This window comes from Xenopus tropicalis, chromosome 2 (genome assembly GCF_000004195.4).
Source record: "Xenopus tropicalis strain Nigerian chromosome 2, UCB_Xtro_10.0, whole genome shotgun sequence".
Lineage (NCBI taxonomy): Eukaryota > Metazoa > Chordata > Amphibia > Anura > Pipidae > Xenopus > Xenopus tropicalis.
Window position 1 is genome coordinate 133,094,217 of NC_030678.2, and position 14,125 is coordinate 133,108,341.

General features: G+C 37.2%; 1 protein-coding gene across 6 annotated transcripts in view; it reads right to left on the reverse strand.

Annotated features, from left to right (window-relative positions):
- enox1 (ecto-NOX disulfide-thiol exchanger 1) overlaps positions 1-14,125 on the reverse strand; it is a 163,964-nt gene that overhangs the window by 17,327 nt on the left and 132,512 nt on the right. For all 6 annotated transcript variants that reach the window (XM_031897130.1, XM_031897127.1, XM_031897126.1 and 3 more), the window contains one exon: positions 3,336-3,443. In XM_031897130.1, coding sequence (XP_031752990.1) covers positions 3,336-3,443 — 108 coding nt within the window. The remainder of the gene's footprint in view (positions 1-3,335; positions 3,444-14,125) is intronic.

Here is a 14,125-nt window from a genome sequence, read left to right on the forward strand (position 1 = left end):
GCTGAAACTCATTTGAGTGCTTTAACACTTTGCAGCTACAAAAATATAAAATACCAGTAGTAATAAAAGCACTACTTATTTTTGGAATGAGCAGTGACCTTCTATATTAAGTATAGGTAGAGATTTTTATCCTGCACTTCCTTATCTGGATAACATTCTGCGCCAGACATGCAGCTACAATACTTTAGGTTAGAAAAATTAACAAGGTTGAGAACTTACAAAGCTGCTAGATCTCCACTGAGCTTGCAGCTTATTGACATGTACATTGACTGATATCTGGACAAATATTAGATGGCCAAATCGAATAAAAGATCTGCTTCTCTGTCAAACTTGCCAAATGGAAGTATCTATTTGTGTATGGCCATCTTAACGGAAGCAAGTGATCACCGTATACCCCCAATGACTTTTGCATGAATACGCTATTCTCAGTATAAAATAATATTCTATTTCCAGAGGGAAGCTGACAAGAAAGAAATTGATTAAAAACTTTGCATTTAAGCAAAGCATCTGTGGTTTGCAGGGTATTTTTAAGACTTATCAGCACACTAGTCATGTAGTATCTAGTTCATAAGGTCACATCAAGTACTGCTGACAGAGTATATATTAAATCAGCTGCTAGATAGCAGTCATAGCATGCTGGAAGACAGAATACCAATCAGTAACATGATAAAGCAGTTCTCAGCATTTAGAAAGAGGCTCTAATTAGTCATCTAGATGAAAGTCTTAAACAGGTGCTCTGTCTGTCATCAAGTAACCCCAACATAGCAGGCTTCAGTGATACCGATATCCTTGCACAGAAAGAGGCAACTCATTCAACCTGTGTTCATGTGCAGTCCTAAACATTTGCCTGGTGTGGCCAACGAATTTGCAAGTTTAAGCCTAGTGGCACAAGCCACCTAGCTCCAGCTTGCACCCAGCAGCTTATATCCCTTGCGTCTGCCTGCATCCGGGCTGAGACAATGCTTCTGGGTACAGGCAAGGCTGGTGCCCACATAGGGGATGATTCCCGACCTGTGTTTTCTGCAGGCAGAAAATCAGCCCTGTGTGGGAACTGTAGTGTCACATTTTGATAAATATGCCCCGAAATGGCAAACAAATTATGTAAACAACAATTATATTTTGAGTTAGTTCCTGAAACAAATGGTTTGCTAACACTGTATGAAATCTGCATTCACATGTAAGTAAAGCACTTCACAAGCTACCATATGCCATATTGTTTTAGAATGCCACTGTCTAAATAATACAACTATGCAGAGCTATCAAATGTCCTCTCCGGTCTCCTGTAAGTTATTAAATTCTCCCAGTTGATTCACTGCACATTCAATGACTTCACCATGCGTTGCGCACACGGTGTGTCACAGGAAGACCCCCTTGAGGCATGCACACACTCCCCTGGCGCTGACTTTGTCTAGGATGACAGCGCTGGATATGGGAACTGTAATCTGGAAACCTGTTACCTAGAAAGCTCTGAATTATGGGACAGCCATTAATGTCCCATTAAAAAGATTTTTAATACACTTAAGCTATGGAGATCCAAATTATGGAAAGATCCCTTTCCGGAAAACCCCAGGTCCCAAGCATTTTGGATAACAGGTCCCATACCAGTACTAATACTTCATTTTAATATGCAAAAATCCAAAAAGTAGGAAAAAAGCTTCAGCAGATTTACTGCAAACCATTTATTGTGGGTAGTGTGTTACCACTACCCACAATAAATGGTTTGCAGTAAATCTGCTGAAGCTTTTTTCCTACTTTTTGGATTTTTGCAGTTGTATTTGGTTGCAGCACAGAGCAACAACTAGGAGTTAAAGCTTTTTTCGTAAGTACTTTACACAAAGTTCACCAATACTTTTTTATTTTTGTTCATTTTAATATGAACTACCCTTTAACTTCAATTCTCCTTTACTTGTACTCGATCACATAAAGAATCACAACGGAGGACTGGGCAAGTAATATTATGCCACGATATAGATATATATAGATATATATAGATATATATATACACAGTATATATATATATATATATATATATACTGTGTATATATATATATATACATATATATATATATATATATATATATATATATATATATATATATAAAGGTTCAGAGCAATATATAGACAGCCTATGGGTTATTATTCAACTATTCTGGTTTTAAAATTGCAATAGACATTGTATGATAAGTTGGATTTAGACTGGTTAATCTAATCTATATAAAGTAATGGGTAGTTTAATGGTACCCTCTTAGGCCATGAGATTTGAAACCTAAACAGAAATGAAAGGAAGTCTGGAAACACAAGACTTGCCAATTATGTTTCTTACAAATGGTACACATATACAAGCATTTATCTCTCTAACTAGAGGTTAACAGCAGATCCCAGTGATGTTCTTGTACTATACAAGCTCTTTTTTGGTGGAATTTTAGGTAAATCCCTATGGAAATTTGATAAAGGCAGCTGTACTGCTAAATATTTGAGGTCACAGAAGTCTTATTCAGACCAAGAGCAGCAGGCTTATGCTGCCTAGCTATAAATGTGCAGAAAATATGTGAGAAGAGAATAATTTTAGAAAGTTCTGCAGTGGGTTGTGTGCCCTCACGGATGACTGACTCCTTGAGTGATACATAACTCATTCAAAAAATGTGCCTAATTTATTGGAATGATGTGCAGCATACATCATCATTATGAAACTGTCTGTAAATATGCAAGAGCATTTGACAAACTCATTTGCTTTGGCACTTGTCTAAAAGAAAGGTTTGATTTTAATTATTAAGTTTCACTGGAGTTTATATTTTTCATTTGCATAGAACAAATTATGCTGTACCATGTCTTAAATAAATGGTTACAAGTCACTTTCCACAGCTAGATAAAGAACAAACAATATAGGTATGGGATCTGTTATCCAGAATGCTTGGGACCTGGGGTTTTCCAGATAGGGGGGTTTTCTGGCATTTAGATCTGTCTATGGTACAGCACATTGTAATCTAAGACATAACAAAGAATACCTATCCATAATTACGAAGGTATGTATCATTTAGGTGTAATCCCTAACTGATAATGCTGACTCTTAATAAACACCCAATATTATACTATGCAGAGACCATATAGAATGAAGATATTCCACTTTCCTTTTAAGCCAGACACTGGGAGCTCTACTAACTAACTGCAGATGGAGGGCTGATGTATAACTGATCATCTTGATCTTGGTGGAGTATAATTATGTTCAGTATCTGCTCAGTTAAATATGTGCTGGTGCTGCCCTTTATAGTGACATTTGTGAATGGGAGGAAAGGATGGCATGCTGCCTAACACAGAGTTTTGCCATTATAACTCACCTGTTCTTTGAGAACGCTGACCAGCGCATGTGCATGTGTTTGCTCTTCCTTGGCTTTCTCCAGCTCACTCTTTTTATTGTTTAACTCTTCCTGCATTGCAGCTAATTGCTAAAAAAGAAAACAATAATTACTGACTCATGCACATACAAACCAGCATGCCTATTTGTTATTTTTTTTAAAAAAATACAGCTCATTGGAATTTAATTCAAAAGATTTCATCTGTAATATTCCAACTACAGGGTAACAAGTTTTCTGTCACAGCAATTTGACTCCTATTTCTGTTTGATAGCCATTTAATATATATCATTTTAACAATCTCTGGGATGTACTAAATGGGCACTTCCCCTTTAAATACATTTTACAGTACCATAGGCAGTAACATTCTAAGACAACCTGCAGTTGGACTTATATTTATTTTGCTTGGCTTTTGATTCTGCATTACTGATATGTGCTTCTCTACCCTGAAATGTAAAACAATATCTGGCCATCCAAGTCAATCAAACAACAGCAGCCCGATTCATTCTAAAGGTGCCCATACACAGTAAGATCCGCCCCTTTGGCAAGGTCGCATTACGAGCAGATCTTCTCTAAACATGCCCGCCAAAGGTAGAGGACAGTATCAATGAGCTGAAATGGTCCCCAATTTGATGAGAATATTTACACTGCCCAACTGACACCTGCCCGATTTCCGGGCCTGATACCATTCAGGAAGGCTTGTTGGGGGACCCCATACATGAGCAGATAAGCTACCAAATCAGTCTAAAAGCCTCGGTTTAGCTTTTTAAAGGAGAAAGATAGGTAAAAACTAAGTAAGCTTTATCAGAAAGGTCTATGTAAATATAGCCATAAGCACTCACAGAAATGCTGCACTGACTTCTCTGTCATAAGATTTGTGTCTGTAATTCCTGTGCCAGAGACACGCAGCTCTTTGCTCTCTCCCCTCTCCTGCTCCCCCCCTCAAGAATGCTAAGAACTTACTCATGTACACTTGGTCTCGGTCTCCGTGCAGGAGGCATTATGGTAACTTTCTTTACACAGCTTAGCTTTTTTTTCTGCCTGTCAGCTTCTGATCATCAGAACAGGTGACATATGTGGAGACTTAAGGGCACTATTGAGACAACTAAAGGTATGCCTGCAGCTTGAGATTAACTCTTTATTAGCCTTTCCTTCTCCTTTAAAACTGCCTGTGTATGGCCACCTTTACTTTACTTTTTACTGTTTATCCACATATAAAATTTTTGTGATATCCCAATATTATGCAAAATAGCAATTTCTTTAATTTTTGTTATTTAGATTCTTTCTTAATCTGGTTACAATTGCATGACATCTGTAAATTTGGCATCACATGAGAAAATGTTTCTTTTGCTTTCAGGATTACTTATAGTCACTGACTGAACTAAGTCACATGTGCAGGTTCAGAGAAATACTGGCCAGTGTGCCACCCTCACTGAGAACCAATGATCTTTTACACTGAAGTGATGCTCATGAAAGATTTCTGCTGGTTTTTTTAAAAAAAATCAGAAAAGATCTTCAGCGCTTGATCCTTTGTTGTTTCGATTAGATGAAACAACAGTTCCCATGATATAAATTTCCCTATACTTTCTAAACTCAGGTAAAGCAGAATATCAAATAAGCAAAAAGCTGTTAATCTAACCAAGTCAAGAAGTATTCTGGTGAGAAATAGGAAATATAGCTGCTGATGGCCTGTGGGGATATGTAAATAAACCATTTTCCTGAGATTAAATTGTTTACAACCACTGCAATGGTTTTGACATTTTCCACAACAGAAGTCTAGTTATGAATACATAAACATAAACAGTATGTATAAATGAATACAGAATGCATTGTGCAAGAAAATTCTATTCAGTGCTCCATGAGGGTTTCCATGCATGATCCTGTGTCCTGTGAGGTTTCAGTGATGTGCAGTAATACACAATGGGCTACAGAGCCACAGTGATACGGGTACAATCCTATGGAAATGATAAAAAATAACCTATTTTTGTATAGACATCTGGTATGTTTTCTAGTGCCTATTTATGTGAGAAGGGGTTTGAAATGTGTAAGAAATTTTTAGAAAACCAAAATATAAAGCTTAAAGAGATACAGACAACTAAAATTAAACTGATTTTAAACATAACATTGTCTTTGAGCTTTATCATTTTGCCATAACAGTACTTCCTGATGTTTTTACATTATCTATCGGACCCCCCCAAGTTCCTTCATGAGGGGGCTGCAATATATGTGCAGCAGTAGTCCGTTAACATAAGAAATGCTAATTGAAAACTTTTTTTAAAAAAATTTTGAAAAAGGACCAACAGGTTTGCAAAACAGGTTTAGGATTGATCTTCAAGTAATTAAAAAGGTGACCAAGCCAACACCAACAAAAAAAGATCAAAAACTTTTTATGTACGGTACTTTCATATTTTGCACACCTTTTAATTTTTATACACAAGGGGAAAACACGGCCATTTCTCACTCTGGTCATCAAAGAAATAAAAAAAAGTGTTCACTCCATTCTGATAGAGCACAATAGTGCAGACAGCAAATGTTCTTATTTCTATCCAAATACTAGACATCCAGTACCCCTTTGCACACCAGTCAGCAACTGACAACTGCATCTAATTATCTGCTGTAATTTAACATGGGCCCTGTAGCAGTACAGTGCTTAAACACTGGTATGAATTCTGTTAGGTGTATATAACAGGGAAATTGAAATTACAAATGTTTTTCATTTCATATTGATAGTATTCCACCTATCTTTGTTCTGTTATATACCAGCTTCTTTCTTACAAAACACAGCATGTAGCAAAATACATTGCAGAATAACACACTAGTGCTAAAGCTTTCAGAAACTCCATAGAGTTGCTTGAACTGGGTTAATATATAAAATAAATAAATACAAGTCATGACATTAGTACAATTAGCCACAGCCAAGCCCAGCAGCTAAAATAAAACAGCTTGAGAAACTGCACAATTATGTTAGAAATGTTAGAAGGAAAAATCAAGATCCATTTTGATCATGCACTATTTGCACATACCCCACTGTTGAAAAAGAAAGGCATGGAGTAAAGCAGTGCTAGCACAAATATACATATATTATAAGCTACATTTTATTTTTATCACACATTGCTTATTCCATTCAAGGCTTAAAAGACAAGGAAACCCCAATAACAAAAGGCATACTGAAATGAACTCTATAAGGTTGCGGTGCGTCATTTCCGTAAATCTAAGCTAAAGAAGCTTAGATGTAGTGCCTGTGCAGAATAGATGCTCCAAATTTAGTGGCCAGGGGATAAGTACACATGCACTGATATAACAAATATCTTATAAAGGACAAGGAACACCCCCAGCGAACCACTGAGTTTAGGTTTCTCAAAAATGCTCAGAATATCTGTTATTTGCCCTCTGAAGTCAATTCCATTTCAGCAATTTGCAGCTGCCATTCTGTCTTCACTTGTGCCATCATATTCATTTATTATGGTAATGGCAGATGGGACGTTCTGTTGCCTGTGCTAAATCTCCTCTAGTAAAGTCACTCTGAATTGCCTACTGTGATTCAAATATTTTACTGATGGATAATCAGACTGACTTTAATCAAAGGAATTTTTTGTCATGTTGTCACCCATGCTGCAGAATATTTAGCATGGAAAATAAAAAGTATCCTGTTCGCCATCACCCTATTTACAGCCCTGCGTTTGGAAGGGCTATATTTATAAGTGGGCGGCAAGGGAAGGCACGTTGATGTGTCCCACCCATTCAGATGCACAAGTTAGGGAGTGCGCAGGTCAGCCTCTCCCTACTGGTCAGACCAAACAAGTAGGATTTTCTTTCTCTCATAATACTTTGGTGTATTAAAACCACAGGGACCAAATATAATCTTTACACTTACAATGAATGTTTCTACCTTCAGTTATATATATCTGCCTTCTTAAGGCAAAACTAGGCATCTTTCTATGGAACACCCTGTTGCAGGTTTTAGTTAATAGATCATTCTTCTGTATAGATAAATATATTATTCACCTATTATGGTCATTTAATATAGACTCTATAACCCATGTATATGGCTCTTTTTCTGTGTATCACAAGGGTATAATCTGAGTGTGTAGAGCAAAAACTGCAATCTATATTTTCCAAAAGGGGTTGACTTTGACTGGAACCTCTGAATAATTCATAGTAAAGCTCTTACAATTGGAGAGATTGGTAAATTTTATCACAATCAAACACTGACCAACACCCACACTTTTTCCCAGGTGCAGTCACAATCTAGATTTATATTTCAATGCCACGAATAACTGAATTTAATCCATCAAAAAGTAGATTACAAAAATACTGATGTGTTTACAATCCTAAGCACTACATATTTAATTTATTTTGCAAAGCATATTTAAAATGAGCAATTTAATGTTATTAATAAAGTATATTTAGCCAAATACAAACAGTAGGGCAGCATGAAAAAAAGCATACTACTCCTGTTCTTTTCATTTCTGTTTTCCTTAGAAATCCAAAGAGCATTTCATCTTGTAGAATACAGAACAAAAATGGGAAAAAAAAAGAAACTGAACAAAACATAGCTAGCAGCCGAAAGAACCAAAATGCCCAAGCATGAAAGCCTCTGCATATTGCTTCCAGCTAAATATTTGCATTTAACAATGGCACATGAGGAGTCTTGCTTAGAATAAAGTGTAATGGGCAATTTTTTTGCATTGATTCAGTTGGATAGCACACAAGTACATGACAGTGAAAAATGAATTTAGAGAGTGCCTTTTGCTTAACTAGCACTAGCAAAGAAAAATTAGATGAAGGAAACATATTACATGTTGCTTTAAAGCAATTACAATTACGTCAGAAGCGCATTACAGGAGCAGAACATTCCTTGACTTACGTTATTAATGAGTCTACTGACTTGCATTGGGTAAGATGAGTAAACAATAAAATGGTCATGGCACCAAGTTGTTGTGGTGCCTTTAGATGAGCCAGGCTGGGCAGGTGCATTGGCACAACTATGTGCAAGTACAAGGAAGGTGTTTAGGTGCAAGTACCTTTAATGTGTCAATACAAGCTCTCGGTTGTGCCTATACTTATAACAGCACTTTCAAATTAGCTCAAGGCTTTGCTTGGTACAGGAGCTTCTGCCATGCTTTACTGAAACCTTTGGTAAATGGTAAAATATTTACTTGCATAGTAGTACTGAATATTATAGCACACCTATGCAGTGAATACACACAGTACTAGCAAACATACTGGATTTAGTGCCCACAAGCACTCTATAGAAAACAGACATGCAAGGATATGGGCATTCATGCCCTTTAAAAAAAACAAAAAAAAATCCACTTATCCGGCTGGGTGTAAAGCACTGGCAGCAATTAACTTAGGGGTTGTGGAGTTCCCAGGGGTGCTATTAAGGAAACTGTCAGACCCCTATCATCCAACAGTAAGAGGACTACATAATTCACAGTCATGCTTGCAGCCTTGCCTCAGCACTGCCTAACTCCATATCTTAAAGAAAAAGAAAAAAAAAAGACAGAATCCCTTTAAACATAATTCCATACAAAGAACTAACGCATATCCAGTTACTGAGTTGATAACAAAGTCAGAAACCATGTGTACACTAAGGTTTTGTGCTTGGATTGCCCAACGTGAAATAAAAGCCAGAGACATTTTCTTGCTATGACTGATGTGCATAAGTAGTGCTTAACACATTTGTAAGGAATGCATGTCACATACCTCTGGCACTTGAAAGAGTAGAGTCTGCCACTGCCAAAACTGGAATATCAACAGCAGCACAACAGAAAACAGCTTATAAACTTGATACAGCTACAGCGCATTTGGGAAACCATCGGAGTCTCTGATTACATACTGAACTGATTTTAACTAGCAACCACTCGTTTGCACAATTAAAATCAGAGTGTCATTCCAAAAACAAATCTGTTTTTTTCTGCATATGAACAAAAGAAAAGCTAACACAATAGACAGCCTGAAATGGGAACATTACGTGACAACAAATTGTTTCGAGCTTTTTTGACATTTTGTTTAGTTTATCTAGAAAAACTGTACGTTGTTTTTTCAGATAAGTATAGATTTTTGGAGATTTCTGATGTCTAGAGATCAAAACTTCCCAGAAATTCCCTTCAAATTTTTCACCACCACATAAATTGCTATATTTGAAATTCCAAAGCCAAAAAAACAATATATATTTACCCAGGATATAATATATTTTTCTGCCCAAAATATGTAAGACATATTTTCTCCAAACTACCAAACATCTAAATTTTTCTAAAGTTATGTATGTATGTATGTATAACTTTATTTATAAAGCGCCACAAGGGTACGCAGCGCTGTACAGTCTTACAGAATACAAAATTACACACAGGGAGGACGAGTGATATAATAAATAAATACAATAAATACATATATGTATATATATATATATATATATATAAATATAAGTGCCATGTGGTATGAGACACAGTAGGAAGGAGGTCCCTGCCCCGTAGAGCTTACAATCTGAGTGGTTGGGTAACATACAGGCACAAACTGGAAGGTAAGAGTGCATCAGGTATGGGCATTTGCCCTTAAGCGCAGGACTGGGCAAAATAATGTTTTAGTGCTCCAGAAGGTAACAGCTGAGTTTTTTCTTAAAGAGAGTGGGTGAGTGTTCCCTACGGAGGGATTCAGGGATAGAGTTCCAGAGGTAAGGAGCAGCGAGATAGAGAGGTTTAAGACGAGAGAGCGCAGTGGGTGTGGATGGTGTAAAGAGACGGAGGCTCTGAGAGGAGCAGAGGAGACGACCAGGAACATGTAGGGAGACCAGTGAAGAAATGTAGTGAGGAGCAGAGGAGTGAAGGGCTTTGAATGTCAGCAGAAGGATTTTGTAAGCTATCCTTTGCTTGACAGGCAGCCATGCTAGTGAGCTTAATTGAGGCTGAGCAGGATCCCTCTTAGGAGAGAGGAGGATCCTGGCAGCAGAGTTTAAAATTGATTGCAGGGGAGAGAGGTGGGAGTCTGGGAGGCTGGTTAGTAGGAAAATTCTGAATCCTGAATCACCTCAAGGCTCTCATATCTGCCACTTCATTAAGCTCCAAAATAAAACATTCTAAATATGGCTCCCAGATTCACCTAACAGTTGGAGGCAATTTCGCCTACTGAAAAATCAACATATTTATTGAATTGTATGTGGGGATAAAAGCCACAATAATTGTTTTACCCTAGAAAACCATATATTTTCAAGTACACATTCAGCTAAATCCAAAATGGGTAACCATGTTTTCCTACTCCAAACGGAAAGCTTTATTAAATGTAGCAGTTTTAATACAACCAAATAGAAGATACAACATTCTTTGGCACTCAAAGGGTTAAAAAAAACCCCTCTGTATCAGAGAATTAATAACCTCTGACCTGTGCTGCTGCACAACTAAATTGCTACAATAATAAAATATGTCTCGAGTGATTTAGATTTGTTTACAAGAAACGCTACCTAATAATAGAGCAACCGGCCTGAAAGTCATCATGTCAGACGTGAGCTGCTAATCTTCACATGAACCATTTAGAGTTTACTGTGTAGGCTGAGATAACTTGTAATCAACAAACACGTCCCCCAACAAGGCATTCTGGCACACAGGCTTGCAGGCATGATAGCTTCATCAGATCCGACGGACCAATATAGTTACAACCATCCGCTAATGAATCCCAAATACCGTAATAGGAGGGAAAAAAGCTTGATAAAAACAAGTTGTCAGCATTTCCACTAAATACTTCCGTATTCTAACGAAAGAAAGTTTGCAAACACAAATGTAAACATGTATATTATTGTACTGCATAGTTACTAATACTAACTTACTGTTGTAAAGAAGATAAAAATGAATAATTCACAACAGATCTAAAAGCTATGGCATGTGTTGCCCACTGATCCCATTGTGGGTAGGCCAAATCACCTGCTACTAGTCAGATTGCAGTCATACCCATTCAATCTATGGGGGAAAAACTGTATTTTGGCATGGTGTGGCTGCTTCCATGTTGTGTTATTTGGACCTTCAGTTACATTAGACATATAGCTTTAGCATCCCCCTACCTTTTAATTTTTTTAAATAAATATGGAAGTCAACAAAGTGTTTGGTTCTAGGCCCAGCCAACACTAAGAAAAGGATCTAAGTGTGTGATGATTTTCAGTGACTTAAGCTGCCAGATTCACCAAAAAATCCAAGGCAATATACAATATTGACCTACACTCTGCCAGCAATTATGTTATAGTGGTGGATTACAAGTCTAAGGTCCTGGACTATATGCTCTTGTGATTTAATAAAGCATTACAGAGGAATCACTGTACTTTTAAAAGAAGTGTTTCTAGTCCATTTATTCCCCTTAGGACTAGGACCTAGCCTAGCAGAAGCATGGGATATCAACTGGAGCACAATGTGTGGCCTATGTAATCTTAACAACAACATGGCTGCAGCAGATAATCTACTGTGCAAGTTATTTTTACAACAGAGGAAAATGTCTTAATGTCTCATGTCTGTAATATCTACACTGGTGTGTCAAGCCTGTTTGGACCATGGTCATATTACATTCCAGGATGTGAAAGGTGCTTTAGCACTCATGGACAAATATATAATCATGAAAAAATATACAATGCTTGCCTTACATAGGTGCATTTGTATCCACATTACAGGCCCGATCATTAACACTCTGTAAAAGGCAAACCATAGCTATTTCCGAAAGAAATAATAGGAGAAAAAATACAGAGCATTTCTTTGTAGATATCTCTGTGTATAATTTGCATTCAGAAGAAGGAGCAAATAAGGACATCTTCACTAAAACTTATTATTCTTAGAATGCTCTTCTAAACAACAAGATCAGCAGAATGTATCACTGCATGATAAATGCATTGCTGCTATGGCAAAGCATCCAACTCTACAAGAACAAGCCTACCAAAGATCAGAATCAGTTGTCTTTTGTTCTGTATTCAATGGACAGCCAGCGAATTAAGTCTAAAAACTATGTACTGATAACTTGCAGACTGACAATTTTAGTGGATAATGTAAGCCAGAAGTGCAAGTTTTCAAGGTCTGTCTATAGATTTAATATGCTTAAAAGGGGTGGTGGGCCTACTGACAAGTTATTGAATTCGGTACTTCAAAGATAATTAAATCTACAAGAGGACACACTGATTGGGCTGCAGCGAAGAAGAAAACCTGGTTTATTAACCCTTAGCCTAATGGGGCTCTTTGATCTAGCATAGATCAAAGAACAGCCCAGACCCTGGAAGTCGGGTAACTAGCACCACAGACTTTACAAACTACAGCTGGTGAGTGGTTATTGTTCAATTCCAAAGTTGTTTTTCTTTACCTATTAGTGATCATTTCCAAAACTATATTAGCAATGTGCTTTTGCCCCGAATTAATAGTTTTAGATGCAAAGCAAGGAAATCTATCATCAAGAGGAGTATTATTTATCAACATAATGTTGCTTACTGATGTCTGTCCAGTCCTTGTCAGCAGCATTACCTAACGGCTTCCATGAACTGCGCACTACTAATTTACCTAATTACATTTTAATTTATCATAAACTTCTGTCATAGGTTGCACGAAGCATCTTTTGCCATGTTTTCAAGTTGATGAAAAAACAAAACTCATACTAAACTATCAGTTTTGGAACAAAGATACATGTATCAATTAGTAAAGTGCTTAGTTAATATTTTCCCTGCCTTTCATTCAGTAGGTTGATATCTTTTCTCTCTCTGTCATGTAGTATTAAATAGTGATGAGCGAATTTTTTCACCAGGCATGGATTCACAGTGAATTTACACATTTTTCCATTGGAAAATTGTTTTGTGAGACTACTGTGAAATTTTGGCGAGGAAAAATTTGGCGCGTGTCAAAATAGGTGCAGTCACATCAAATTGGGCATGGTCCGGTCAAAATGAAGTCACGTGTGACAAATGGTTGCACGACGTTTCGCAAACTTTCCAGTACTTATGCTAATTTTTTGCCAAAACGTGACAGATTCGCTTATCACTAGCAATAACTGCTGAGGACTGCAATGGACCTCTGCCATTTTCATTTGACTCCTTATAGGTTCCTTTCACTAACTATGAAGAAGCAACTGCTGGTTTTATGGCTTCTTATGTGTTTGGTATGGATGAGCAGAATGGGGGTTAAATTAATAATTAAAAAAAAAAATTGTGACTGCAAACTATGTGTAACATTGGAAATCTAGAATATTTTTAGAAAAAACAATTCATTACATTTTGAAAAAATTGAGTCCCTTTTGTTCTTGTATATGATTATGCCACAGTACCTTAATGACACACGTGGTGCTATTTAATAAAATAGAAATCGTACAAAATTAGCACACTGCATGTCACGTAAAATGTTTATATGCCACATCTACTTTTTACCACTCCCCTATTACATACCTCTCAAAATCACACCCACATATTTTAATATATTTCCCAAAAAAAGCTCCAAAATAATTTATACATATTCCTTCTTTCAACAACAGGAAAGCTGGCAGAGAAAGTCTGGAGGACCTAAGAGGTGGGAAGAGGGTCTGGTGGCAAAAGACTCCATCCTTCCTCCTTTCTTGGAATAGCAATGATTGGCTGGGGGAAGGCTCTGTTGCCACAGGGATAGCAAGCAGAGCTACTGCCAGGGAAAGTTTCCTTGGGAGTAGGGAACCTGAAACTGGGTCAGTCCCCCTGAAATGGGGACTGATGGCAACCTTACACTACAGTAAAAGTCAATATGAGCCCTAGAGGCCATTTTTCATCGTACAAAACCTCGTTTTGTACGATA